The 26,761-nt window shown below is 38.8% G+C and overlaps 1 protein-coding gene across 11 annotated transcripts in view; it reads right to left on the reverse strand.

Moving 5' to 3' along the window:
• LOC130919428 (discs large homolog 1-like protein) overlaps positions 1 to 26,761 on the reverse strand; it is a 249,323-nt gene that overhangs the window by 65,204 nt on the left and 157,358 nt on the right. For all 11 annotated transcript variants that reach the window (XM_057842131.1, XM_057842130.1, XM_057842133.1 and 8 more), the window contains 3 exons: positions 25,845 to 25,977; positions 21,984 to 22,140; positions 21,456 to 21,558 (listed from right to left, as the gene is read on the reverse strand). In XM_057842131.1, coding sequence (XP_057698114.1) covers positions 21,456 to 21,558; positions 21,984 to 22,140; positions 25,845 to 25,977 — 393 coding nt within the window. The remainder of the gene's footprint in view (positions 1 to 21,455; positions 21,559 to 21,983; positions 22,141 to 25,844; positions 25,978 to 26,761) is intronic.

The following is a 26,761-nucleotide window of genomic DNA, read 5'->3' on the forward strand; positions in this document are numbered from 1 at the left end:
CCGGTTAAGGAAGCAGGCATCTTCGAAGTGTTTGCAGCAGAGAACACTACTCGATGATGGCATGAAATTTATTCGCTTCGTGCGAACGAAAGACGTCAATTTACGTGCCCTGCTATCCTTTGGCGACTCATACAAGTTTTCTTTAGATTGAGAACAATACATCGCCACACACCGCCGTGGCATCTTACCGAGAAGCAATGCAACAATACTGTTCTATGGCGGACTTCCCTAGCAGTTCTCTGTGTGACGTAATTTCCGAAGATTGTCGAAGAAAAACATTTTTGTTGACAAGGGCGTTGCTATGGGTTAAACAAAGAATCTGGAAGGGTTGCGTTAAAAAAAAAAAAAAAAAATGCTTATAATTGTTTAGCCATTGATATTCAAAAACACGGTTGGCCAACCTTAACCATTTGGTCTTTAACCGGGTGTCGCAGCCACAACAGCGTCATCTTTCAGTTAGTTATGTGTAAATTAATTGTTACTTTGCTATCAAAAGCTCTCTTTGTCTTGTTGTTTAACTTATTTTGTAAAAGGAAAACATTATGCAGATGTTTGGGATGTAACTAAAGCAAAAAATAGCTGTGTTAAAGTCAAAGTTACGTTTGAAATGTATGCTTTCACAAAAAACTACCGTAAATTTCTCCGTTTTTTCATCAGAAATTGGAAAATTGCTCAAACTAAGCTATTTTCTAATGCTGATTTCTAAAGAATGGAAAAGGATATGAACTAACTTTTTTTCTGCTGAAAGAAGAGTCTAATCTTTCTTTTGGTGGGTTTCATGTTTATATAGCAATAGAACAGAATTTTCTGTGGGCCTTGCAAAATCAGTCAAAATCCAGTAAAACGGACGGGAACGAAGGGCCTTGCTCCGGTGAAAATGGCTGGGAGTGAATGAGTTAATAAGGTCATTTTACTCTATTCACCCCATAAACACAATCTGCACATGGGTCCTTTATATGGTTATTTATGCACGTAACTTTGGCTGTGAAAGGCATATGAGTTGAAACTTTTGCGAAGCACCTTCGGGCGATATGCTGCGTTCATGTACAGTATGTCAGGAGATCCAAGTCTGTTGCCAAGTTGAAAAATCGTTCTGATGTGTTGTAAAGTCGTAATGGAGGATAAAACCATTGCTGCTACAAAGAACAGGAGCCTATTTCAATGCTCCAATGATACATCATAAGATGAGTGACTGTTTGGTGCTTTTAATAGACTCAATGTAATAGAGAATCATTTTTTCGATTTCTCCAACAACACGTGAATGTAGCATCAATATTATGTTGCGTGAGCTAATTATAGAGTCGACGTTGCAAATTACATCTTCCCACCTGCTTTACAGGTTGGTGCCGGATAAACTGCCGATCCTTGTTGTTCGTTTTTACCTCTGTGTTGATGTTTGTTTGGTCGCCAATTTCCATGAACTGTCAATTTAAATGGTTCAACTTTACTCTTTACCTATCAGGCAGTTAACTGCGGCAAACTACTCTGTTCGCAAATTAAAGTAGCAGATTAGCTCTTGTCTTTTAGCTTATTGGCTATGAATACAATGACAATTATTTGTGATTTGAGTGAGAGACTCTCAAGAGCTTTGTCTAATATTGTGTTAAAATATATGTGGCATTTCAACTTTATCAATACTGATGCTATTTATTGCTATTTGTTCATATGACCATAATGAATAGAATCAATTTGTATGAAATAATTGCCTATCTTTGGGATGTAACCTCGAACAATTTTGTATGTGTGCTCATCATAATTTCCAGCGGTTTACAAGCAATTTATTTATTACTGCAGTCCCTGCATAACAAGATGCATTATTTTTTATTTCTATTTGACTCAAACACCATTACTCTTGCAAATGGACATTAGAAAGTTATTTCCTCGCAGCATGGGTAACTCAGCAAGGAGGAGAGGTAAGCTAGGTAACCTACCTAGGTAACAAACCATTTTTAGGTCACAACCTACCAGTTTTGAAACACCAATTTATTGCATAACAGTTACAGTGATATGTCCCCAATTCTGTCTGGACAAAGTAGAACAGCAGAGTGCAGGACGAGGTGAAGGAAAGACTGAAGTTGATAAGCATGAGCAGGGGTGAATTTACTATCATCAAGGGATGCCCCAATTTTGATTTTGAACTCTGATGGCTGAAAAAAAATAATAAAATAAAAAATAAAAAACAAACAAACAAACAAAAAAAAAAACAAACTTGTATTTTGGTCAAGTGACTTTGGTCAAAAGGAAGGGTGAGAATAAATTAAATTAAATTATATATAGTTTAAACCAATATTTCTGACTTATTGTGCTAAAAAAAAATTTGCCCGCTTGTCAATTCCCCACTGTGCCTCCAGTATTGAATTAGATCTAGTGATGCCCCTGGTCAATTGCAGGCAATGAGTTAATTGTTTTATGAAAAAAACTTCAGGTTGGCCATAATTACATCACACACAGTGTTTTCAGAGCAATCTTTCCCAAACCAGAAAGTTTAATTTGAGTACTTACTAATGTTACAGACAAACAGCATCTGAGCCTTTCACGATAATTACTATTAGTGATGTCCTGATCTGATAATCTATGTCGGTATCAAAGCCCGATGCAGCCATTACATATGTACCTTGAAAGTATTACATTTAGTCACAAGATCGGATCCGATCCAGTGGTCTTGTGTGTTTTCAGTACCCTCGTGCTTTTCAGCTGTAGTAAATAGGCAATCGTGCAATATTAGTAAACAGAGCATTTCTTGAGGAGGGCTCACTTTAATACCAAAATATCATTTGTCATTTACGGGTTACATTTTTGTTTTGCATTATTTTTACTGGTCTAAAAATAAAGGTGTTGGAACGGCATTGGCTCGGATCAGAAGTTAAAAAAAAAAAAATAGCACTGGCACACCCCTAATTACAGTTTTTCTCAATTGCTTTGGTATGTTTCTCAGATCAAACTTGCAATTCTCAAAACTACTTGTTCAATCCATACAACATTGCATCACGAGTGCACATCAAAAAAGCAGTCTCATTCCTTTGAGCAAGTTGTAAATGTTTTTGTGCATCCATTTTGTACAATTCTCTACTGTTTCCTACATTATCAGTTGCATCTGCCATGATGGTCAAAATGGATGATTACGGGTCTCTATTGAATAGTCTCACCACCTACATTATCTAATCATTAATTCATTGCATAAGGCTTTACATGCAAAATGGATGAACATGTTGTCAGAATATGTCAACATGTGTGTGCTTATTTCTAAGCATTTTCATTACTTATTTCACGTAACTTACTTTAACCAGATAAAAATTGCAATAGTTTGGGACGATGTGAGTTTCCACCACGCCAACATAATCAGGGAATGGATTGTAATCTACAATAGAAAAGTAATGAAGTTTCTAACACTATATTCCCCATTCCTTAATCCCATAGAAGAAATGTTCTCCACATGGAGAGAGCAAGTGTATGATCGCCAGGCTAACAATCAGATGACTCTCCTGGATGCTATGAATGCAGCATGCAGTGACATCACAGCAGATGCCGAGGCAAGGTAAGGCATTCAAGAAGATTCTCTCCACACTGCGTAGCAAGAGAGGACATCCGCTGTGACATGGATGAAAATTTGTGGTCAGAGTGGAGCGTCAAGATGTGTAGAAAGAATGGGTGAATGATCCTGACAGCATTTGGAGCTGTGCTGATTGTCTTATGTTCACATTTCTAATGTTGCTTTTATGTTATATTTCTTTGTGATACTCAGTGCTGTCTTTTGCTTTCAATATTGTAAGGGCATGGTCTTTAAAGGTTGTAAAAACAGTAATAGTGTAAACTGAATCTTGTCCAGTCTCTTGCAATCACTCTCCCACATACAAGGGTGTAATATGCAATTTTCATCAAAACTTTCGTACACCATCTTCAGCATCAGAGCCTTCCACCTGAGTAACCGTTCAATTGAGAGCATGACTAAGCAATTTGACTGTCTTTTCTGTTCACAATGAAACAAGGACTTATCATTCTGACAGCACCGACATGTTCATTGACACAGAAATTTAATTTTGAGCGATAGACAAAGTATTTTGCACAGACTTGCTTTTGCAGGTAATCCATGTTATTTTTCTACTTGTGCAACATGTTGTGAGGATTGAACAATTAGTTATGAGAATTTCAATTCTGATCTGAGAAACGCACAAAATCAATTGAGAAAAATTGTAATGCAACATCTTGTTCTCTCTGCCTCCGTAAGTCAACTAGCTCTCTGTGGAAGGTGGGTCTCTTGCACTTATACACGCAGTGTGTAATAGTGTGCAACATGCATATTTTGGCATTGATATTGTCCAAGTGACTGCTGGAGCTGCATTGACGATACAGATACAAAATAGATACTCCTTAATATTTAAGGTACACTCAAAAAACATGAATCAGGCAGGTTGTAAAGTTAACTATAAGACAGTGTGCATTTTCAGCAAGAACACATCATGTTTCCAAGGTGAGCATGATTCAATCATGCAGTCCATACATAAACATGAACAGTGAATGAGGAGCTTGATTAGATATTGTTGATGCAACATAATGTTAATGTGTCTTTCCAACTAATTGCAATAGTCTCGTGATTTCTCGCGAGATTTAAAAGTAGGATTGACAACTCCCTGAAAAAGTAAGGGACACCTCATTGGTACCGTCACCATTGAATTATTATTTTGGATGTGAAAAGACGTTTTTTTTTTAGATGGGACTTTGAAAGGCAAAGGCCCAGCTAGCAAAATTCTTCAACTTTATTTTTATTTCTTTTTTTCATAATCTTAGTATCCACATTTTTTTGGCGCAGTGGAGACTCCAAACCGTTTGACAGACCGGCACCGTTTACATATCAAAATGACCGGAATTCCATTCATTTTTAATGGCAAACATTTTCCCTTCATTTTCAATGACAGGAAAACATGGGTGGTTGTGATTTTTGACCACTAACCATTACAGCCCATTGACATTGAAGTGGCGCCTAAGTAAGTCAATACCACTGACAGCTATGTACGTCAATGCCATTGACTATCATGAATGTCGCTACTATTGATGCCAATGTACTGGATTCCATTGAGGCATATATAAATTGATGCCATTGACGGCCATTTACGTTAAAATTAGGGGTGTCAAATGCTTACAATTTTTAATCGAGTTAATCGCAGCGTAGAAATTAATTCATCGTAATTAATCGCAATTCAAACCATCTCTAAAATATGCCAGATTTTTCTGTAAATTATTGTTGGAATGGAAAGACAAGACTGATATATACATTCAACATACTGTACATAGGTACTGTATTTGTTTATTATAACAATAAATCCACAAGATTGCATTAACATTATTAACATTCTTTCTGTGAAAGGGATCCATGGATGGATTCTTAAAAAAGTGAGTTTGTATATTGTGACTAAATATTGCCATCTAGTGTATGTGTTGAGCTTTCAGTAAATGATAATGTAGTGACAAAACTGTTCTGCCCAAATGCATGATGGGAAGTGGGTAACCATGACTGTGTGTACTGTTGTGTACAATACAGGGTGTTAAGAAAAAGCTCAATGTCTGTCATTCTTTCCCACGTTGCTCATCTCAATAGATATAATGGTTGTGGAAGTGATGTCAAAGCTTTACGCAATTAAAAGCACGGTCCAAATGAATGCCTTTATCCACTCCACTTACATGTCACTGCCTCTTAGCGCTGTATGTACGTAGAACGTCGCCATTGCAGTTCTTGCGGCAATGTGTGAGTGGGTCGTTCCGTGCATCCGTTAAATATTTTAACGTGATTAATTAAAAAAATTAATTACCGCCCTTCAATGCGGTAAGTTTGACAGCCCTAGTTGTGCCTTATGTTGGCTCAACATGTGTGCTTTATGTTTAAAGAATACAATTGCTAAATACTGAAGGAAAGCAATTTAATCAGGTGCAAATTATGTATTTCTTTAATGTCGGTTCAACATGTATTTTGGTGTGAACATGAGTGCCTTATGTTGGCTCAACAAGAGTGCTTTATGTTCGGGCAACATGAGTGCCTAATATTGGCTAGACGTGTGCTTTATGTTAAAAGGACACAATTGCTAAATGCTGAAGGAAAGCAATATTATCAGGTGCAAATTCTTTCCATATTTTTTTAATGTCAGTTCAACACCCCTTTTTTTGAGTGCTATAGATAGATGGCTCATGGAATTGCTAAATGTCATTTCTCCTGGCCTTTCAAGCAATTCTGTGATGATTAATTTATATCCAATATTGTAATATTATGCTAACAGGAAAAAAAAAATCAACAATACAATTGTTTTTCACAATGGTTTCTTAGAAATACATTATATTGTCCTAAAAAACATAGGTTATCATGACAGACCTACAAGCATCAGCTCTCAAAATTACAAAGTCATTAAAAAAAGAAAGAAGGAGGGCAAAAGGCACAGATAGACAGTCCGCTAAATCAGAGAAGGACACATGAAACAATGGGGGAAGGGTGATGACAAAGACTAATGGCCTCGAGTTTCATAATACTTTTCTCCTTCTGTCTCCTCTAAGATTGTTGGTCCTCCGATCCTTCTCATACACCTTGGAAGAGCAAAGCTCCCTCCTTTGCCCCATCACTTTTTGCATGATATAGATTAATTGTCCGAGCTACAGCTATTTTTGCATTGCACCAGTCCTGCAATTCCTTTCTCGATCTATGGATACTTGTTCTCCACAAGGATGGTGTTGGTGCAAAGGGCTCTATTTGTACTGTCCCTTTATCAAAAAAATATACATATTTATTTTTTTATGAGGGAAGATGAAGAAAATTTACCAAGGACGTTGACAAATAGTAAACATTAAAATGTTAATCTACAGCATGCAACTGATCTAAAAAAGAAGCCCCCACCCCCCATTATATGAAATTGGCAGATACTTTTTTTCCACAAGTTTGTGAGTGAAAGCTGAGCTGGGCGCTGCAGTTAATCATCCACTTAAAAAACTGCTACACATCATGCACACGTGTCCTGCAACACACACGTAAAGATTCATACAGTCATGCCCACTGTATTAAGCAGACAAACAGAAGTGGAGATAATCCACTGTGCATCACCTCAGCGTTGCTGCTGACAGACATGAAGTCTGTGTGTGTGTGTGTGTGTGTGTGTGTGTGTGTGTGTGTGTGTGTGTGTGTGTGTGTGTGTGTGTGTGTGTGTGTGTGTGTGTGTGTGTGTGTCATGCGGAAGTGTGTGTACACTGCATGACATTGACAGTTGTGTGTAATCCCAGTGACTAACACTAAAGTCAAATAGAAGGTATTACTGTCCTACACTAGTCCCACACCAGGAAATCACACAGGAGGGGGATTACATTTAAAGGTCAATACTCTTCACTTTGAAGTTTCTAAATCATCCTCTTAAAAAATAAAGTGATATGCACAAATGATCAAAAAAGTCATTCAAATGTAATATATTTGAAAATGTTCTGGAATAAACTACAGTGACAGGAATGCTACACAGACCTTAAAAAAGGCTGATCAATACAGCCCATCTCACTCTTACTATTAAAAATTCATGGCATGCAGTCATTACTGTTTAAGTCCAGTCTGTATGGCAGCAAGATGCAGCAGTAATGACAATAGGTCAGTACAGTTAGATCAGTTCGATGTAAGGATGTTTTCATTGCTTTTAGTTGCTGAGTTAATTTTGTTGTTCACCAGTAAATACAAAATTATGTGATAATTTATTACCTCCACCAGTAGGTGAAACCTACAGAGGAGCGATGTACTGTATTTGGTTCCGTACGTGTTTTTTTCCGAATGTTTGTGTTCAAGGTAACTCAAGAATGAACGGCGCGATTATTATTATTACTGTTATTATTAAGCTTGCAGCATATGTTTGTAATCAGAGGTGGGTTTAGTAGTAAAAATTTTTACACAAGTAAGAGTAGCATTACTTAAAAAATAATATTACTCAAGTAAAAGTAGTCATCCAAAAAATGTACTCATGTACAAGGAAAAAAGTATCCTGTGAAAAGAAAACTCAAGTAAAGAGTAACATTGTTAATAACTTTTTATTATTATTTTTTAAACTATGTGCTGAGAGAAAAAAATACCAAAAAAAAAAAAAAAAACAAAATCATTGAAGTCCGGCGAGAGAAAAAAAAAAAAAAAGCCAGAAATTAAGCATTATTTGTCCATGAGCATGAGTGCCCTCTAGTGGAGAAAATAGTTCCTAGTTTGAATAGTGAATACTGCCTTCACAGTTACCATTATGAAATTAAAAGGATCATATCTCAGGTTTTCCGTGGTATATGGGTTCCAAATAAAAAATGGGAGAAAGGTTTAAATTCACGCTTTCGATTCCTTTTGAGGACAGCGCTTTATGTGAAATGCAGTTGTACCTCTACATACGAAGTTAACTCGTTCCAGGACCTTGTTTGTAAGTTGAAATGGTCGTATGTCCAGCAGGATTTTCCCATAAGAATACATTATAATTCCATTAATTTATTCCACAGCCCAAAAACCTACACTAAATTCTCAATAAATATTGATGTTACTATTGCAAATATCACTTACAAAGAACAAAAATACATTATAAACAAAAATTGGAAAAAATAATACAATCATAGCAATAATAATAATAATACCTGTAAAAATGTAAAAAAAAAAAAAAAAAAAAGTTGGCGAATGTGTTTGCCTGATGTACCTGAACGCATCGCGTGGCTGACTTGATAGACTAGCACTGTGGTCTTCAATTAGCGGAATGCGTTCCACGACCGGACCACGGCACACGTCTTTGCGGACCCATGGACGTAAGAAAAAAACGAAAGAAAAAAAAAACTTTTTTTCAACATACATAATTTGAATGAATCGCCGATCTATCGCTATGCGCTACTATTCTATTGCTAAATTCTGTTTGATTTTTAGTCAAATATCTTACATGTTTTCACTTCTGTTGTCATCGCTATGACAAGACAACGATGCTCTGATTGGCTGAGAGAGCGTACATTGATGCGCTGATTGAGCCTGCATGCTACTAGCTAGCGTGGACGGACTGCAGCAGTTTCAGCAACCTCAAACACGAGTCGCACCCGGCACTTGGCAATTTGTTCATGCTGTCGTGTACTTTATTTTTCATTCAAGAACATGAGTCATGCTGTGAGCAGACGTGATTTATTTATTTATTTCCCCATGTTACCCCGGTACTCTCACTGCATGCGGGAAACGTTCAAGATCACAACGTTAAGCAACGTTCACTAACACCACACATGCCACCAGTAGAAGATCACAACGTGAAGCAACGTTCACTAACACCACATGTGCCACCAGTAGAAGACCGAATCTAAAAAAATGGCATGCTCAAAGTTGACTAAGAGAAGAAAAGTGGACAACGAAAATTGCCGTTTCAATGAGGAATGGAATGACAAACATTAGAAGCCGTTCTCTGATGGAGAAATAATAAAGGTGTATGACTGAATTGATGACAGCAATGTTCAAAGGGAAAGAAAAGGAGGTAATGACAACAAAACTAAAATCTCACTTCAAATTTATCAAGCAAACGACGCACTGAAGTACTGGCTGACAATGTGAGTAAACAGCTTTGTGACCCCCCAAATACCATTTCTCTCATTAAGCAGTGTTTCACAGTTAAAGTTACTGTCAATAATTGTTATGTTTGCACCTTAATGACATAGCTTGTCATTTATATTCGAAAAAGTGAATATGCACTGTACTAACGGTACTTGCACGGTTTCTTTTTTGTCCAGCAGTGTTTTACAGTTACAAGATGTGCAGTCAATAGCTTTTGTTTGCACCTTAATGACAGATCTAGTCAATTATTTAGTGTACATGTTTAAACATTGTTCTTGCATGTTTTTTTTGTATTTTTATTTTCAGTAAAAAAAAATGTTTTGTTAATTTATTTCTATTTAATCAGAATGTATATTGTATTCTTGTTTGGTCCAAAGAAAACCACCTTTACCACCTTCAACCTGTGTTGTACTTGACCAACATTAACAAATTGACCCATGCTTGTATGAGAAAAATAATTGTGGACTTTAAAAATGTGTATTTGAGGACCACTGGACTAGAGTGAACCTTTTTAGTTTCACTTTTACTTTGTTTACTTGCTGCGGAGGACGCTAGGCACAAGTTGATGGAATAAATGATTAGAAACCTGACGAAGCTGGCGATTTCTTTGGCTATGTTACCACAATAATAATTGCCACCTTAATTTAAAAAGACTGGCGAACGGAGAAGGACCGTCATAGACCGTCTACGTCTGTATTGTAGCGCGAGCCATATCACGGATGTGCACCCCACACTCATATTTTTCTGTCAAATCTATCTTCATGTCAACGGTAACGGTAAGCATCACCTTTTTTCTTTTTTTTCCCACAAACTGCACTAACATTGTTAGAACGCATGTTGATTTCTCTCACAAGAAAATCTGCTATGCGTCTGTCTTGCGGGAAAACAAAGAAACTGCGGTGCTGTCATAGATTGTCGTATTTAGAGCATGTAGTCGGATGTAGAAACAAATGGCGAGTCAAATTTTACGTCAGATGTCGAAAAGATTGCGTGTCATAGCGATCGTATGTCGAGGTACCACTGTACTTCATTTTTTACGGTGCTTTAAAGACGCCACGTGATTAAACAGGCTGGCGTAATCATAGAATGGCAAGCTCGCGTCCGATTGGTGTAATGGAGTCATGTGATTATTGTTGAGATGTCTCATTGGTAAATTTGGTAAAGCTACTCTTGGCATCGCTGGCAAAAAAATGAATATAATACGTAAAGAGGAAAAATGTAATGACTCTTGTGTAGCCCAAAGTAGCAGAGAAAGAGAAGCATTTTTCTTCACAAATTTACTCAAGTAAAAAGCACGGCTTAGTAAAACTACTCTTAGAAGTACATTTTCCTCAAAAAGTTACTCAAGTAAATGTAATGGAGTACATATAATGCATTACTACCCACCTCTGTTTGTAATATGAAACAGATGTCAAAGGTAACAGGGGTCAGAAAATTAGTTTCATGATAATTTAATTTGCTGTATAATGAGAAGTAAGAGTGATGACATTTTGGGGCATGAGTGCAAAGGTAAGGTTTTTGTTCCAACCGATCCAGCACAGAAAGTTTAACCTATGAGGTTTCAGCGGAAACAAGAAACCTGACAGCATTCAACTGATTGCACTTGTGAAACACCAGACTGGTGAAAAGACTATGGGACGACTGCGGCGCTTTGTGGAATGGTTTCCCACCCCTGGCCAATAGTTATATAGTGACAGTTGAAGTTGCCCAGAAGTCTATGGTTGCCCTAACCCTCAAACTCTCAGCTACTCCACTGATTGTGCATAAAAAATTTTTTTTTTAAAAACGCGAGACGTATCAATTATGCAACGGTTATAATCAATGTGCATGGTTACATAGAATGCATTCGCCGTGCATCTCAGTTGTGGAACGCCTGCAGCCTTTGCAATGAGTATGTATCATTTTTTTGGGTTTTTTTGATGGACGACACAGCAAAAATGCATTAATTCAGTGCAGCGCAGCACATCAGAAGTTCTATGCAGCTACAGAGTAAAATATCAGGTTGTCCTTAAAGCAGAAATGTGAAGTAATTTCATCACATGCCAAACAGGGTCACAATTAAAGTAATTAAACATTGTCCAACAAATAAAGCATGAAAAAATAATTTATGTTGTATATTTGACAAAATAATCACGTTTCCGAAGTTCCAGCCTGAAAGGGGACGAACCCGGAAGTGATACGTCACACCGAGAACAGCGATGGCAGTGCTCCATACATACGGCGATATAAGCGATATAAGCGATAGATCGAGCGCAAGGGAGGAGATACAAGTTTTTGAAGAGTTGGAGGAAGAAGAGGAGGTTGGAATTTTATGTTGGACCTAACATGTATTAGCCAGACGCTAATCAGGATGCAAACAATGTGCCTAGACTACCTGGCATGGAATGGAGACAAGACCCATCGAGATTACAAGATTGGTAAAATATAGGCTGTTATTATTTTCATGGTTTGAAGATGCAGGCATTTGCACATAATCTTATGTTTTTGTCTATCTGATGACATTGTTTAAAAAAAAAAAAATCAGGCTTCATGTTCATTTTGGCAGATCTGGCAGCTCTCGTGCATATAAAATAATAATATAAAAACGTTGAGGGGAAAGAAGGAGATGAGTCGTTGATGGCTTTCTCCACTTTATTGTGGCAACAATAAGAAAACAAAATAAGAGCGGACTGCCTTCACATTCGACCGCAATGTTTTGCTTCTCGCTCATCTCCGCCTCGCCTCGTACTACCAGCTACTACTACTACCAGTCCCAGCGTCTCTTAAACGGATGGTGCATAGTGTCCTGTTCTGAGCTTTTTGTTGGCAAAGGTATCGAACACACGACGTGCTGACAACTTTGTTTCTTTGTTAACACATGGAGCTAACAGTACAAACACAGCTTGGGGCTCTCGGCAGGAAGTGGCATCTAATGGCGTGAGGAAATGTAGTTTTCTCACACAAGCGAACAGATTACAAACCACCACTTCAGTGTTGTCCCGAGACTACATTTCCCATGATTTACTGCGTGACTTGAGCCGCTTGCTGATTCGCTGCGAGATTGACTCAATGCCAACACGCTAGTTGTCACCTGTCAGCGGCTCTCGTAAAACACAAACTAGAAGGCTATCAAGCGATCACCGTGAAAGAAATGCCGAACCGTACAAATGCAATGCAATGCTTGAAGCATGAAGGTGGAAATACATTATATAAATACAAATAAATGTGCACAAACTCACCGGCGGTGTGTGTCTCTTACGGCAACGTGACCGTGAATTACCGCGACGCCGACCCGCTTATATGCATATCTACACCCCTTTCCCGATTGACAGTGGATTAACCCTTTCGGACAAGATCGTAGATGAAGCACAATTTAAACACGCTTAACCTAGCGAACGCAACAACAACTATGATCGGGGATTGCCACGAGTTGGCTTTCGGCTAACGTCGTTAGCTTCTACTGTACATTCCACAACAGTTGGCAGCTCTGCTTTGACAAAGTCATCAGTCATCTATCCAAAAATCACACTTACTTTTTGGCATCCTTGATCATAAGCAGACCGGTTAAGGAAGCAGGCATCTTCAAAGTGTTTCTAGCAGAAAACACTACTCGATGATGGCGTGAAATTAAGTCGCTTCGTGACAACGAAAGATGTCCATTTACGTTCCCTGCTATCCTTTAGCCACTCAAACAACTTTTCGTTAGAGTGAGAACAAAACATCACCACACACCGCCGTGGCATCTTACCGAGAAACAATGCAACAAACAATACTGTTCTATGGAGGACTTCCCACGCACTTCTAGGTGTGACGTCATTTCCGAAGAGTGCCGAAGAAAAGCATTTTCGTTGTCAAGGGCGTTGCTATAGGTTAAATAAAGGATCTGGAAGGGTTGCGGTAAAAAAAATAACGAAAATATGCTTATAATTGTTTAGCCACTGATATTATTCAAAAACATGGTTGGCCAACCTTAGTTCACATTTCCGCTTTAAAAATAAAAAATATGTTGCACTGTTCTTCGCAGGATAATGAGGCAAAGGCTAAAGTCATGATTCAAAGGTCTTTTACATCCATAATCAGCCGGTCCAGCAAGTTTGTGTCTCCGTGGGTCATACTGCATCCCAAAAACAATCACAAACACTCTGACCTTTCTTATGTATGGCTGTATCCTGAACACACCAGTTCAGCATGTTGTCGAGATGGTCCCCAAGGTATACAGTATATGTGTTTCAATCACCTTGATTATGGCTCCAAAGATGATCGGTCAATGATCATCTCCTTGATCTTTGAGGTGTTAAGATTAGACTATTGTTCCTGCTCCAATAAATAAAGCGGGGAATGACACTGCAGTACTCTTTTTGGTCCCCCTCCCTGCACACAAGCCATTACAGCCGTGTAATCGAAGTATTTTGGGATATTTACAGTGTGAAGACAAAATGCGAGTCTCCAGAGTTGCTCACCAGGTTTTGTGAGACACTAGTCCCGAGCCTAACATAGTGCAGTCTGTCACTCAAATAGTATAGGATCCATTTGCAAAAGTAGGATCTACTCCCATTGTTCACATTTTCCCTATTCACCTCTGAGGGTGAATCATGTTGAAAGCACTTGTAAAATCGGAAAATATCAGCCTCACATAGCTTCCAGACCCATGTAAAATGGACAGACACCTTAGAAGCAAATAGAGGGCCATATCATCCACCCCCGTGTGCTTCTGGTATGTACAGTGCCTTGCAAAAGTATTCGGCCCCCTTGAATCTTGCAACCTTTCGCCACATTTCAGGCTTCAAACATAAAGATATGAAATTTAATTTTTTTGTCAAGAATCAACAACAAGTGGGACACAATCGTGAAGTGGAACAACATTTATTGGATAATTTAAACTTTTTTAACAAATAAAAAACTGAAAAGTGGGGCGTGCAATATTATTCGGCCCCTTTACTTTCAGTGCAGCAAACTCACTCCAGAAGTTCAGTGAGGATCTCTGAATGATCCAATGTTGTCCTAAATGACCGATGATGATAAATAGAATCCACCTGTGTGTAATCAAGTCTCCGTATAAATGCACCTGCTCTGTGATAGTGTCAGGGTACTGTTTAAAGTGCAGAGAGCATTATGAAAACCAAGGAACACACCAGGCAGGTCCGAGATACTGTTGTGGAGAAGTTTAAAGCCGGATTTGGATACAAAAAGATTTCCCAAGCTTTAAACATCTCAAGGAGCACTGTGCAAGCCATCATATTGAAATGGAAGGAGCATCAGACCACTGCAAATCTACCAAGACCCGGCCGTCCTTCCAAACTTTCTTCTCAAACAAGGAGAAAACTGATCAGAGATGCAGTCAAGAGGCCCATGATCACTCTGGATGAACTGCAGAGATCTACAGCTGAGGTGGGAGAGTCTGTCCATAGTACAACAATCAGTCGTACACTGCACAAATCTGGCCTTTATGGAAGAGTGGCAAGAAGAAAGCCATTTCTCAAAGATATCCATAAAAAGTCTCGTTTAAAGTTTGCCACAAGCCACCTGGGAGACACACCAAACATGTGGAAGAAGGTGCTCTGGTCAGATGAAACCAAAATGGAACTTTTTGGCCACAATGCAAAACGATATGTTTGGCGTAAAAGCAACACAGCTCATCACCCTGAACACACCATCCCGTCAAACATGGTGGTGGCAGCATCATGGTTTGGGCCTGCTTTTCTTTAGCAGGGACAGGGAAGATGGTTAAAATTGAGGGGAAGATGGATGCAGCCAAATACAGGAACATTCTGGAAGAAAACCTGTTGGTATCTGCACAAGACCTCAGACTGGGACGGAGATTTATTTTCCAACAGGACAATGATCCAAAACATAAAGCCAAATCTACAATGGAATGGTTAAAAAATAAACGTATCCAGGTGTTAGAATGGCCAAGTCAAAGTCCAGACCTGAATCCAATCGAGAATCTGTGGAAAGAGCTGAAGACTGCTGTTCACAAACACTCTCCATCCAACCTCACTGAGCTCGAGCTGTTTTGCAAGGAAGAATGGGCAAGAATGTCAGTCTCTCGATGTGCAAAACTGATAGAAACATACCCCAAGCGACTTGCAACTGTAATTGGAGCAAAAGGTGGCGCTACAAAGTATTAACGCAAGGGGGCCGAATAATATTGCACGCCCCACTTTTCAGTTTTTTATTTGTTAAAAAAGGTTAAATTATCCAATAAATTTTGTTCCACTTCACAATTGTGTCCCACTTGTTGTTGATTCTTGACAAAAAATTAAAATTTTATATCTTTATGTTTGAAGCCTGAAATGTGGCGAAAGGTTGCAAGGTTCAAGAGGGCCGAATACTTTTGCAAGGCACTGTAAATGGCAACTGATCCAAAGCCTGCATGACGTGAGGTCTTAGCTGTTGAAGCAGAACCCTCTCTACAATCTTCATTATTACAGATGTCAGGGCCAAAGGTCTGTAGTCTTTCATCCCTGCTGGCCTTGCTACCTTAGGCACTCATTCAATGCGTATAGTACTGGGCAGGGAAATTACCAGCTTGAAAACCGCAGTTGAAGATTGCTTCAGAACCTGTGCAAGCTTAGTGCCCTAGCTGACCTTTCAATGCAAACCCTCCATAGCTCACCCCGCATGTTGTCCTCTGTGAAGTAATGATAACAGGGTGAAGCAGCAGAGGTGGAGCACTAGCTCGAGAAGAGCAGGTAGGACAATCAGATGGAAAAGCTGCAGGATGGTCCAGAGCATGAGGCAGCTGAGGTGGAGAAGCTGCTGAGAGAGTGCAGGCAGAAGGAAGCATAGTTGATAAGGCCACAAGGTGGTTCAATGTAGGAAGCAACTAAGGTGGAGGAAGCACCGAGAACATGAGGCATTAGATTACAAGTGAAGTAGCTTCAGGGTAATGCATAGCAGTAAGCATCAACAGAGAAGGAGTAGCAGTTGGGTGGTGCAGAGCAGTAGGCAGTAACAGAGCAGGACTGACTGCTGGGTGGTCCAAAGCAGTAAGCAGAAGCAGAGCTGGAGTAGCCACTAAGAGGTGCCGAGAATAAGGCAGCATCCGAGGTTGAGTTGCTGCTTGTTGGTGCAGGGCAGGAGGCAGCCAAGGTGGGGGAGCCACTGGGAGGTGCTGAACAGGAGGCAGTAGAAGTGAAGTAGCCGCTGGATGACGAAGGGGAGGCAGTAACATAACAGTGCAGTTGTATACCATCAACAAATAGATGATAGGCTACACCGCTGGATAATCTGGCCAAGAAGAACATAGAGGAGAAACAGGAGTGGGCCCACTATTCTGCAAATTGGCCGGCTAAGACATACTGTAGTTGACTGACACACTAAATGTCCTTCCAGCAGAGTACGAACCACTCCAGTACAGGCTCTGTCAATCCCATCAGACCCTAGAGCCAGTTTATCATGATGCTGTGGTCAACCGTATCACTGTACATCGTCCAGAATACTAAGACATCAAGCTGCGCGATACACTTTCAGCAGGGCTGTTTCAGTAAAGTGGTGTTTCCAAAACCTTGACTGAAAAATGTCATACATGCTGTGCATTTCAAGTAAATATGTTGGTTGCTTAGCTACATTTTCCAACAATTAGGCCTAAAAAGGCAGTAAGTTTCTGAGTTCTGGAAAGGTCCAAGATGGGCTTTTTAAACCTGGGTTGTACAACAGCATGTTGAAAAGTTAAGTAGTGGTACAAATTTTGTGTGGGGGCTGTTCACAATATGATTCCATTTGTATTCAAACTAACTGATACACTCTCCATTACACTTTAAAACTTTGGGCATCTTGGGGTTCAGAAACTGCTTGGAAGTAGTTGAACAGTTTCATTTTGACAATTTTGCAGGGCTTGATTCCTATTACCCATACGAGCAAGTGTTGGTGATGTATTGTACTATAGCTAAATTAAAACCTCTCTGAAAACATATTTCCCTTAGAGGCACCTATGTGAATATTGCTGATAGCTTTTGTATTATACAAGGAAATAATAGCTCACAATACTGTGACTGGTTGGTGTATCTACTGTATGTAACAAACAACTAATTTGCTGAAAAAAATATTAAAACTTGATATTTTCTGCTGAATCATCAATGAAATCACTTTTATAGATACCCATGACAGTATGTCCACATGCATTCAGAACGTGCACGCACATGCACACACAGATGACATTGGATCCGTTGCATGCTGTTTGATGACAGCAGGAAGTGTTCCTAATATAACTGACAGAAGGATACCTGCACGAACAAATGCGCACGCTCACAGCATGTCTTACACTTTGCTCCACTCATGGTGGAGGTCATTAGAAGAAAGTACCGACGTGTTTGTTTGCATGAATGTGATGGAAGCAGAGGGTGCACCACAGGTCGTTGCTCCAAATTGCCAAGGGAACCGGAGAAACTATAAAATGGACATACGCGTGCGTGCGCACACACACTGTGCAGTGTTCATACGAACACGCAGCATGGACAGAAGGCTTGAATTAAGCTCATTCAACAGTCACTAATAAGATCTACAGGAAAGTCACGACCCATGAAAGGGGGGGGGGGGGAACATTGACATAATTTAAGTAGTTCACAAAATACTGAAAATAAACACAAATCATTAGAAGCAATATCTGCAACTTTTAGTACAAATATCCTACTGTATATCCTGAGTGAGTTCCAAAAGATCGATTATTAGATGCGTCGCGATTCGACACATGACGATTCAATTATGATTCATAAAGGCTCAAAAACGATGATTTTCCCTAATAACTTTATGACAGCCGCTCGTAGCTGAACGAAATTCAAGACACGTCTGCCGGACGCACGCACAACGTTATGATGGCTACTGCCGGTTACTGAGCGAGAAATTTACTCCTTTTCATAAGACTGGAAAATGAATTTGTGTATGAGACAGGCAGGTATGAGACAGGCGGTCGCGCTTCTGTGCGCAACTTATTTTTTAGAGCAAGAGGGGAAGAGCGTTCGTTGCTCTTGTCTTTCAGTTGTCCAGCAGTAGTTTCAAGTCATGCCAATTGAAAAATGTCCTGAGTGTGTTGCTAAGACCCGTGTGCAACTATAAGAGGTGAGTACATGAACCCTCTTGTACTGTTTAGCCTTTATTATTGTTGTTTTGAGATGTTAAAAGTTAGCGCCAAGTGCTAAGCTAATTAGCTAATTCGTTAACGTGTATTTCATATGCAGAACGAGTAAAACCACGATTAAGTACAGCGGTAACACAACAAACATGCGAAATAGTAGAGAAATCTGTGAAAACAAAGTATATTGGTTAAAAGAAGTCTTATTCTCAAAGACACTTTGTTTCCAGAAAATGTGGAATTCTTTCCACCCGTGTAAATTTTATTGCATTCTGGAGAGAAATAAGTGCAGCCTTTAAAATGGTTAATGTTTTTGCACATTCTTGTAAAAAAAAAAAAAAAACGTGTAAGGGCAGTTTTTTTGTTGTATGAGCATGTTTCCATCGTTCCTGTTGAATGATTAGGATATTTTAAATAAATTATGGACATACCTTATTGGCCCGAATATAAGACGGCCCTGATTATAATATGACCCCCTCTTTTCAAGACTCAAGTTTGAAAAAAGACTTTTTGAACACCAAATTAATTTTTATACAGAAAATAATTACAGTACATCTGAAACAAATGATTATAACAATATATTTGAGAGAAAAAGCATATTATTTTGCCTCATTCGTATCTTCATATCTGAACATTTAAATATGTAAACTAAAGTGCAATCACATCCGTAAATGAATGGCTTCTGGTTTTTGAAATGTAAATAAACCAATTGTGATAAAACAACAAACTTGCAATAACTGCATCAACCATCAAAGTGAGGTCTAACTGTAACTGTAGTCTTGAAACAAATCTGAATAAGGACAAACATTGCATTAAAATGATGCAAACTCGTTAAACTTGAGAGTAGCTAAGATCTGTCATGACAGAACATTACTCCTCAAATTCAGCATTCGGTTCAATGATATCTGGCGCCATCTAGCGTTGTGAATGGGTATAATGTCTAGACCCCGAATACAAGACGACTCCCACTTTTTCAGTCTTACTTCAATTCAAAAAACACCGTCTTATACTAGGGCCAATACGGTACTTTGTTTGGCTACTTTATTAATTAGTAATGTACGATGAATCGATAATCGTGATAACCGTGATCATCATCAATACCGTGATCATTGTTCAATAATCGAATCGTAGCACCCTGAATCAAAATTGAATTGAATCATGGGGTGCCTAAGTGCACACCCCTAGTAAATCCTATAAAAGTACAATTAAGTAGAGTTGTCTGATAATATCGGCCAATAAAAGCATTTCAAAATGATATCGGATAATATCGACATCCGTTTTTCATTATCGGTTTTGGGCCAATACGCATGTTGCCTTCAAAAGGAATGTAGAAGCCTTCTGTCTTTGTACAAGGGCTGGTCACAGCTTAGCACAGCAGTTATGCTTATTGACCATTAGATGTCACGAAAACTAAGGTACTTGGGGTTTGTTATATGAGCATTATCATTATCATTATCATTATCCAACCATTCAGTTGGGTATCACAATACAATTAGCCATAATATGTTAAATCCACGACTATCGGTATCAGATTTTTGGAGTTAGACATTTTCGGGTTATCGGTTGTCGGTTAAAAAGTCGTTATCGGACAACTCCACAATTAAGTAATTTAACAAGGGACATTTCTCTCAGATGGTTATCCACAAAGTTTCTATCTTATCCCCATTCACCACAATATACTGTACAGTATTTGTATTGCAGTCCCACAACTTTACCATTAGGGCAAATGCACAGCAGAAAAATAAAAGTAAAAACAGGAACATTTACTTTACAGTTAAATTAGACTGCATTTTACCCAAAACACCAAGAGACAGCGGTTAGATTTTACAGAACCTCAGTAACTAATTAATGCATATAACCTTTCTATAAACAACAATTCACCATATTTTTCAAACTATAATGCGCAGTGGATTATAAGGCACGCCATCAATGAACGGGTTTATTTTCAAATTTATAGCGCACCTCAATTTACTATAAGGCGCATTACAGCATTAATGTACTGCATTTGTCATTTATTTTATACCTTTTAAAATTGTAATTATTATTTTCTTTATTAATATATCTATTGGATGTGATATTTATGGGTTAGTGAATGATGAAAGTGTGTCTTGAGGACTTTACTGGCGCAGAATAAAACAGTTAAGTCGTTAAGCATTACCAGAATACATACATAACGCCCACTGGATTACAGGGGTCACTGTCAATTCTTGGGAAAACTAAAGGATTTTAAATGTGCCTTATAGTCCACAAAATACAGTAAATGTCAAGTCAAGTTTATTTATATACAGCCCTAATTCACCAAAAGATCCCACTCTTATGTACTACAGTGCTGCAGAATTTACCATTTTAACATCTTTAATGTTGTACTGTGTTCTTGTTCAAGTCCCAACATTAAAAAAAATAATGCAAAGCTAATGACCCAAGATACAATAATTCAACCAACCGATATCCATTGTGGGGCTCATGAGACCAGGAGCAATACTACCGCAGGCATGGATATACTGTATGCCTGTGTCTGTATGTATGTGTGTAAGTCTAAGTCCATGTAAGTGATATTCTTGGGAGCCCCCTGTAACAGCATCCCACTAGTCATCATTTATAAAAAGGTTGCCTAGGTTACAGCCTTGACACTCACTCCCAGCAGGCAAACACCCAGGATGATTCAGGTTGGCATACTGTAGTGTATATCAACTAGAGTACCGGCAAGCTGCTTCTAATTTACTCTTTAATAATACACTTCACACCTAATGAATTGAATGTTGCATTTTGATTTTTACTACACTTAATGAACTGAATGTTACATTTTTTAGGATTTGGCCAACAGCGAGCATGGAGTATGAGACCACTCACCTTCAGGTCTGTACTGTGCTACAATGGTGACAGTTTGTCCTGCGTTCTTCAAAGCTGCAGCAGCCTGCTCATGTGTCGCAGTAGACAAGTCCACACCATTCACCTATTCCACAGACACATAAATAAATAAAAACAAATACAAAAGCCACATTTTGGCTAAATTTTAATGTATTGTAAACTGCTCTAGTTAGTCCCCCTAGGAATTTACTGCAAATTTCAACGTCTTCTGCGGAAATCTAAATTTATGAAATGTTTTGCACTTTATAAATTTGGCAAATAAATCTGCCCAAGAGTGGCAAATACAATATTGATGATATTAATTTTTAACCATATTGTTTGACCATGTTTTGGTCTTGCAAATAGTTTCATGAGAGAAATATTTACATATTTATTGCACTCATTTCCTTTATAACTGTCCATTTTAGAGAATTTCTCTTTGCAGAATGAAAATTGTTCTCCACGAAATCAATGCTTATTTGCAGCCGATTCCTGGGGTGACTATCTAGAAATGTTGCATGTGACGCATACCGAGAGGATCCGGTCACCCTTATGGAGTTCGCCACAAAGATCAGCTGGACCACCAGCCAGTATGAAGGAGATGAAGATTCCCTCTCCATCCTCCCCCCCAACAATGTTGAAACCAAGACCTGTAGAACCTCGCTGGAGCATCACGCGCCTCGGCTCCCTAGAGAAAATAAACCCATGGGACAAAAGATGATTTTTGCTTTTGTCATGTCTGATCATACTGGCTGTAAAGATCGTGCATGGATGTATTCATGACAATCACAGAATAGTTCACCCACAAATACAGTATTTACTAAAAAAAACAAAAACTGACATCTATATGAGAGAGGAGGAGAATGGGACGGACAAGATACCGAAACCCCAACATACGAGGACTAACTTTGATAATATTTAAACTTTGAGTTTAGTCAGAGACAAGTTAGTTGCTGGTGTATGCGGTGACTCCGTTTGAATACAATTAGTTATTTTTGAACACACAGCCACATAACCAGTCATACGCAGGGGTGGGTAGAGTAGCCAAACATTTTACCAACATAAGAGTAGTCTTACTTCAAAATAATTTTACTCAAGTAAAAGTGGTAGGAGGCAAAAAAGTATTTGGTGAAAAGTATAATCAAGTAAGGAGTAACATTATGAACAAATGCTTAAGATGTTTATTTTTTTTTTTTAAACAACCGTATTTTATTTCTCAGCACAAAGTTATAGATATGAACTGATATCATTATACTTTACAATAACCCATTACATAACCACATTAAGCCAAAGCCAAACAACCGTATTTTATTTCTCAGCACAAAGTTATAGATATGAACTGATATCATTATATTTTACAATAACCCATTACATAACCACATTAAGCCAAAGGGGGGGGGGGGGGGGGGGGGGGGGGGACATTCAATTCCGGCAAGAGAAAAAAATTACAGAAATGAAGCATCATTTGTCCAAAGAGCATCAGTGCCCTCTCGTGGAGAAAATAGTTCCTAGTCTGAATAGTGAATAGTTCTTTCATAGTTCCTATTATGAAATTAAGGATCATATCTCCGTTTTTTTTTTGTTGTCAGTCTGTGCCAAATAAAAAATGGGAAAGAGGTTAAAATCTGGACTTTCAAGTCATTTTGAGGGCAGCGCTCAATGTCAAATACTTAATTTTTTACAGTGCTTTACCCTTTCACTTCCGTTGGGACAATGCATCCCACATATTCAAAAAAATGCAGTGGTTATAGGAATTGTAGCGATTTTATTTTATTTATATCAATATTACTATTTATATCATTTTTTTTCCCCCAACTTAAAAAAAAGAATCTGTAGTAAGAGGGTTAAAGACGCAACGTGATTGAACAGGCCAGTGTGATCACAGAACGGTAATCTTGAGCCTGATCGGTATAATGGAGTCACGTGGTTATTGTTGTGACATCTCATTGGTGAAACTGGTAAAGCTGCTGTTGGCATCACTGGCAAAAAAAAGAAAGAGTAAAATCTAATATGTAGAATAAAGGGGAAAAATGTAACGAGTAGTTTAGCCCAAAGTAGCGGAGTAAGAGTAGTGTTTCTTCTTCACAAATGTACTCAAGTAAAAAAGTAGGCTGAGTAAAACTACTCTTAGAAGTACATTTTTCTCAAAAAGTTACTCAAGCAAATGTAACGGAGTAAATGTAACACGTTACTACACAAGATAGTGTACAACCTTGTAATGATAATAAATAATAATAAGTTTTATTTCACAGCGCCTTTCAAAACATCCGAGGACACTACACAAGAAAATACTGTACAAATCAAGATGGACAAAAGCAAAAATTAAGAAACTAAGAGATCAGAAAACAAAACAGTGAAATTATAACTGGATGAGATGATTTGAACACATGTACTTTGGGTTTGGATTTAAAAAGTGGGAGAAAATCTATATTGCAGAGGTCGGGGGGGGGGTTAAAGAGTTCCAGAGCTGGGGACAGAATGGCTATACGCTCTGGAACCCATTGTTGTGAGACAGGCACGGGTGGCAGAAAGGTGGAGGGTAGAAAAGGAGCAAAGTGGTCGGGTAGGAGTGTTGATGCAAAGGATGTGATGAGGAAGATCCTGTAGTTGATTCTTTGTTTTACAGGAAGCCAATGGAGTTGATGGAGGATGGGAGTGATGTGGTGTATGATAGAGGGCGTGCTGCTGAGGTCTGTCTGACCTCATGTTTATTTTTACTTCCCCAAATCAAACAATTAGTTTAATTGAGACTCATATGTGGTAGGGAACATTGATGAAAAAGAATAATTGCAGTCTTGTATATTAAATCATAACGTGATGGTTTAAGATTGGTGAACACACTTTACTATAATTTATATATTTATTTATCTATTACCTAACGAAAATGTGACAGACCCATGCATTCAACTCAGGCAATGTAGCGCTCTACGTTTTCCCCAGTAGATGTCAGTATTGTATCATATTAATGCAGCAACATAATTTTGTAACCATTTAGACTACGAAGCATTTTTCTCAGTGGTATAGTTTTGCATAGGATAAATTTTAGGAAAAACCGCATTAAGTTGAAAACAATTCAAGTAAAATAATTTTAGCATTAAGTAATAATGCTTTACAGATCATCTACTTTACTAAGACACTTCAGTTCAGTACTATTTCTAAGTACAGTACAGTTTAGAGATCTGGAACATATTATGACATCACTGCAAAATTACCATTATATGCCAATGAACGGAAAGTGCAAATCTCCATTTACATCCAAAGAAACCTACCCACATGATTGTGACACAAGCATGCAAGAAGCATTTCCCCAAATCCACTCTTGATCATAAAGACCTGTCTTATTTTTATTTTACTGTTTATTATTATTATTCTTTTATCTATTATTTTGATTTATTTTGATATTACTGTAAATGGTTTCAGATTTAGTTTTCTCATACCAGTGAATTTCATGCCAACCTTCTTTGACGCGAAGCTGTTAATGAGCTCCACTAATTATAAGAGGATAAGAGAAGATTCTAATGTGACTACCTTGACACAGGTCTTAGTAGGATAAGCCTACTATATCACCTATTGTCAATTTATGATGTTTTCAGTAAGTCTCACAAATACAGTGTAATTCAAATAAAGTCGTAAGAAAGTCCATTTCCACGTAGTGTGCTATTAGCGTATAGTCAAAAACTGCATTGATGCAAAATAGCAAGCTTGAGACTAAATATGTGCATGCCGCATTCATTGTTTGCGTATAAACAACCTTTCTAACTAATATCTTTAAAAATTGAAGTCGCATGTTGCAATCTGCTGATTCACGGGAGAGGACTACAAATAAATGCATTAGTTACATAACAATCAAATTAGAAAGAAGGTGAATGAGATTAACCAGACTATAAAATGACCACAACCACAAAATGCAGAAAAAGGCCAGGCATCAACTTGACCATCCTGCAGTCAGTCTGCAGCTTATCAGATTTATTATACTGAAAACATTCTGATTGGCCAAAAGGATTATGACGGAAGACGTCATGTTCTGGTAACCACGGTGATGCCAGTTGAGTGACGCGGATTGTGATAGGCTGTAATCCCTCCATTAAAATGGATTAAAGACAGTAGAGCAGCACTGAGAGTGAATGTGCATGTGTCTACGTATGTGACCTTAGTTTACATGCCAGATGAAAATTTTGATTGCCATCTGCCAAAGACACAAACGCACACACACCCACATGCACGGACAGTCGCACACACATCACAGCCTAGTTATCAGGGCGAACAGAGGTCAGGCTGTGATTTTGGGCTATCGAGGAGAGAAATTAAATGACCTCAATGTAACCATTCCAATTTGGGGTTTGAAATAAATAAACTTTATTGCATTTTCTATGTATCAGCTATGCTACTTACCTTGGGAAATCTTCATCTGTAGTCATGGACCTGGGCATTGGCGAGTATCTGGGCGTGGTCAGTGGGGCAGGGCTAACAGACTGGCTCCCACTCATGTAGGGGCTTATGTGATTGTCCTGATGTGGGACGTAGGCTGAGGAAAAAGATAACACTTTTTTTTTTTTTTTAACCACGTTATCAGATAATGTTAAAGTTTAATTACAGCTTTCATCAAGAATGAGCAGTTTTATTAATGCATTGTGTCTGTACTTGAACTCCACCACTTGGAGAAGGATCTCATCCCCGACTCGGAGAGTGCATGCACCTTTTTCTGACTGAGGACGATGGTCTCGGATATGGAGGAGCTGATCTTCATCCCAACCGCTTCACACTCGGCTTAGAACCACTCCAGTGAGAGTTGGAGGTCACGGCTGATGAAGCAAACAACACCACATCATCTGCAAAAAGCAGAGATGCAATGCTGAGGCCACCAAACCGGACACCCTCAATGCGTTGGCTGCGCCTAGAAATTCTGTCCAAGTTATGAACAGAATTGGTGACATAGGGCAACCTTGGTGAAGTCCAACCCTAACTGGGAACGAATCTGACTTACTACCGGCAATGCAGACCAAACTCTGACACCGGTCGTACAGGGACCGAACAGCCCTTACCAAGAGGCTCGGTACCCCGTAGTCCCGAAGCACCCCAAACAGGACTCCCCGACGTTCAAACGCCTTCTCCAAATCCACAAAACACATGTAGACTGCTTGGGCGAACTCCCATGCATCCTCGAGGACCCTACCGAAGGTGTAGAGCTGGTCCACTGTTCCATGGCTGGGACGAAAACCACACTGCTCCTCCTGAATCAAAGACTTGGAATTGGACCCGATGGAGCCTCCTCTCCAGCACCACTGAATAGACTTTACCGGGTCAGGGAT

Source organism: Corythoichthys intestinalis, chromosome 7 (assembly GCF_030265065.1).
Source record: "Corythoichthys intestinalis isolate RoL2023-P3 chromosome 7, ASM3026506v1, whole genome shotgun sequence".
Classification (NCBI taxonomy): domain Eukaryota; kingdom Metazoa; phylum Chordata; class Actinopteri; order Syngnathiformes; family Syngnathidae; genus Corythoichthys; species Corythoichthys intestinalis.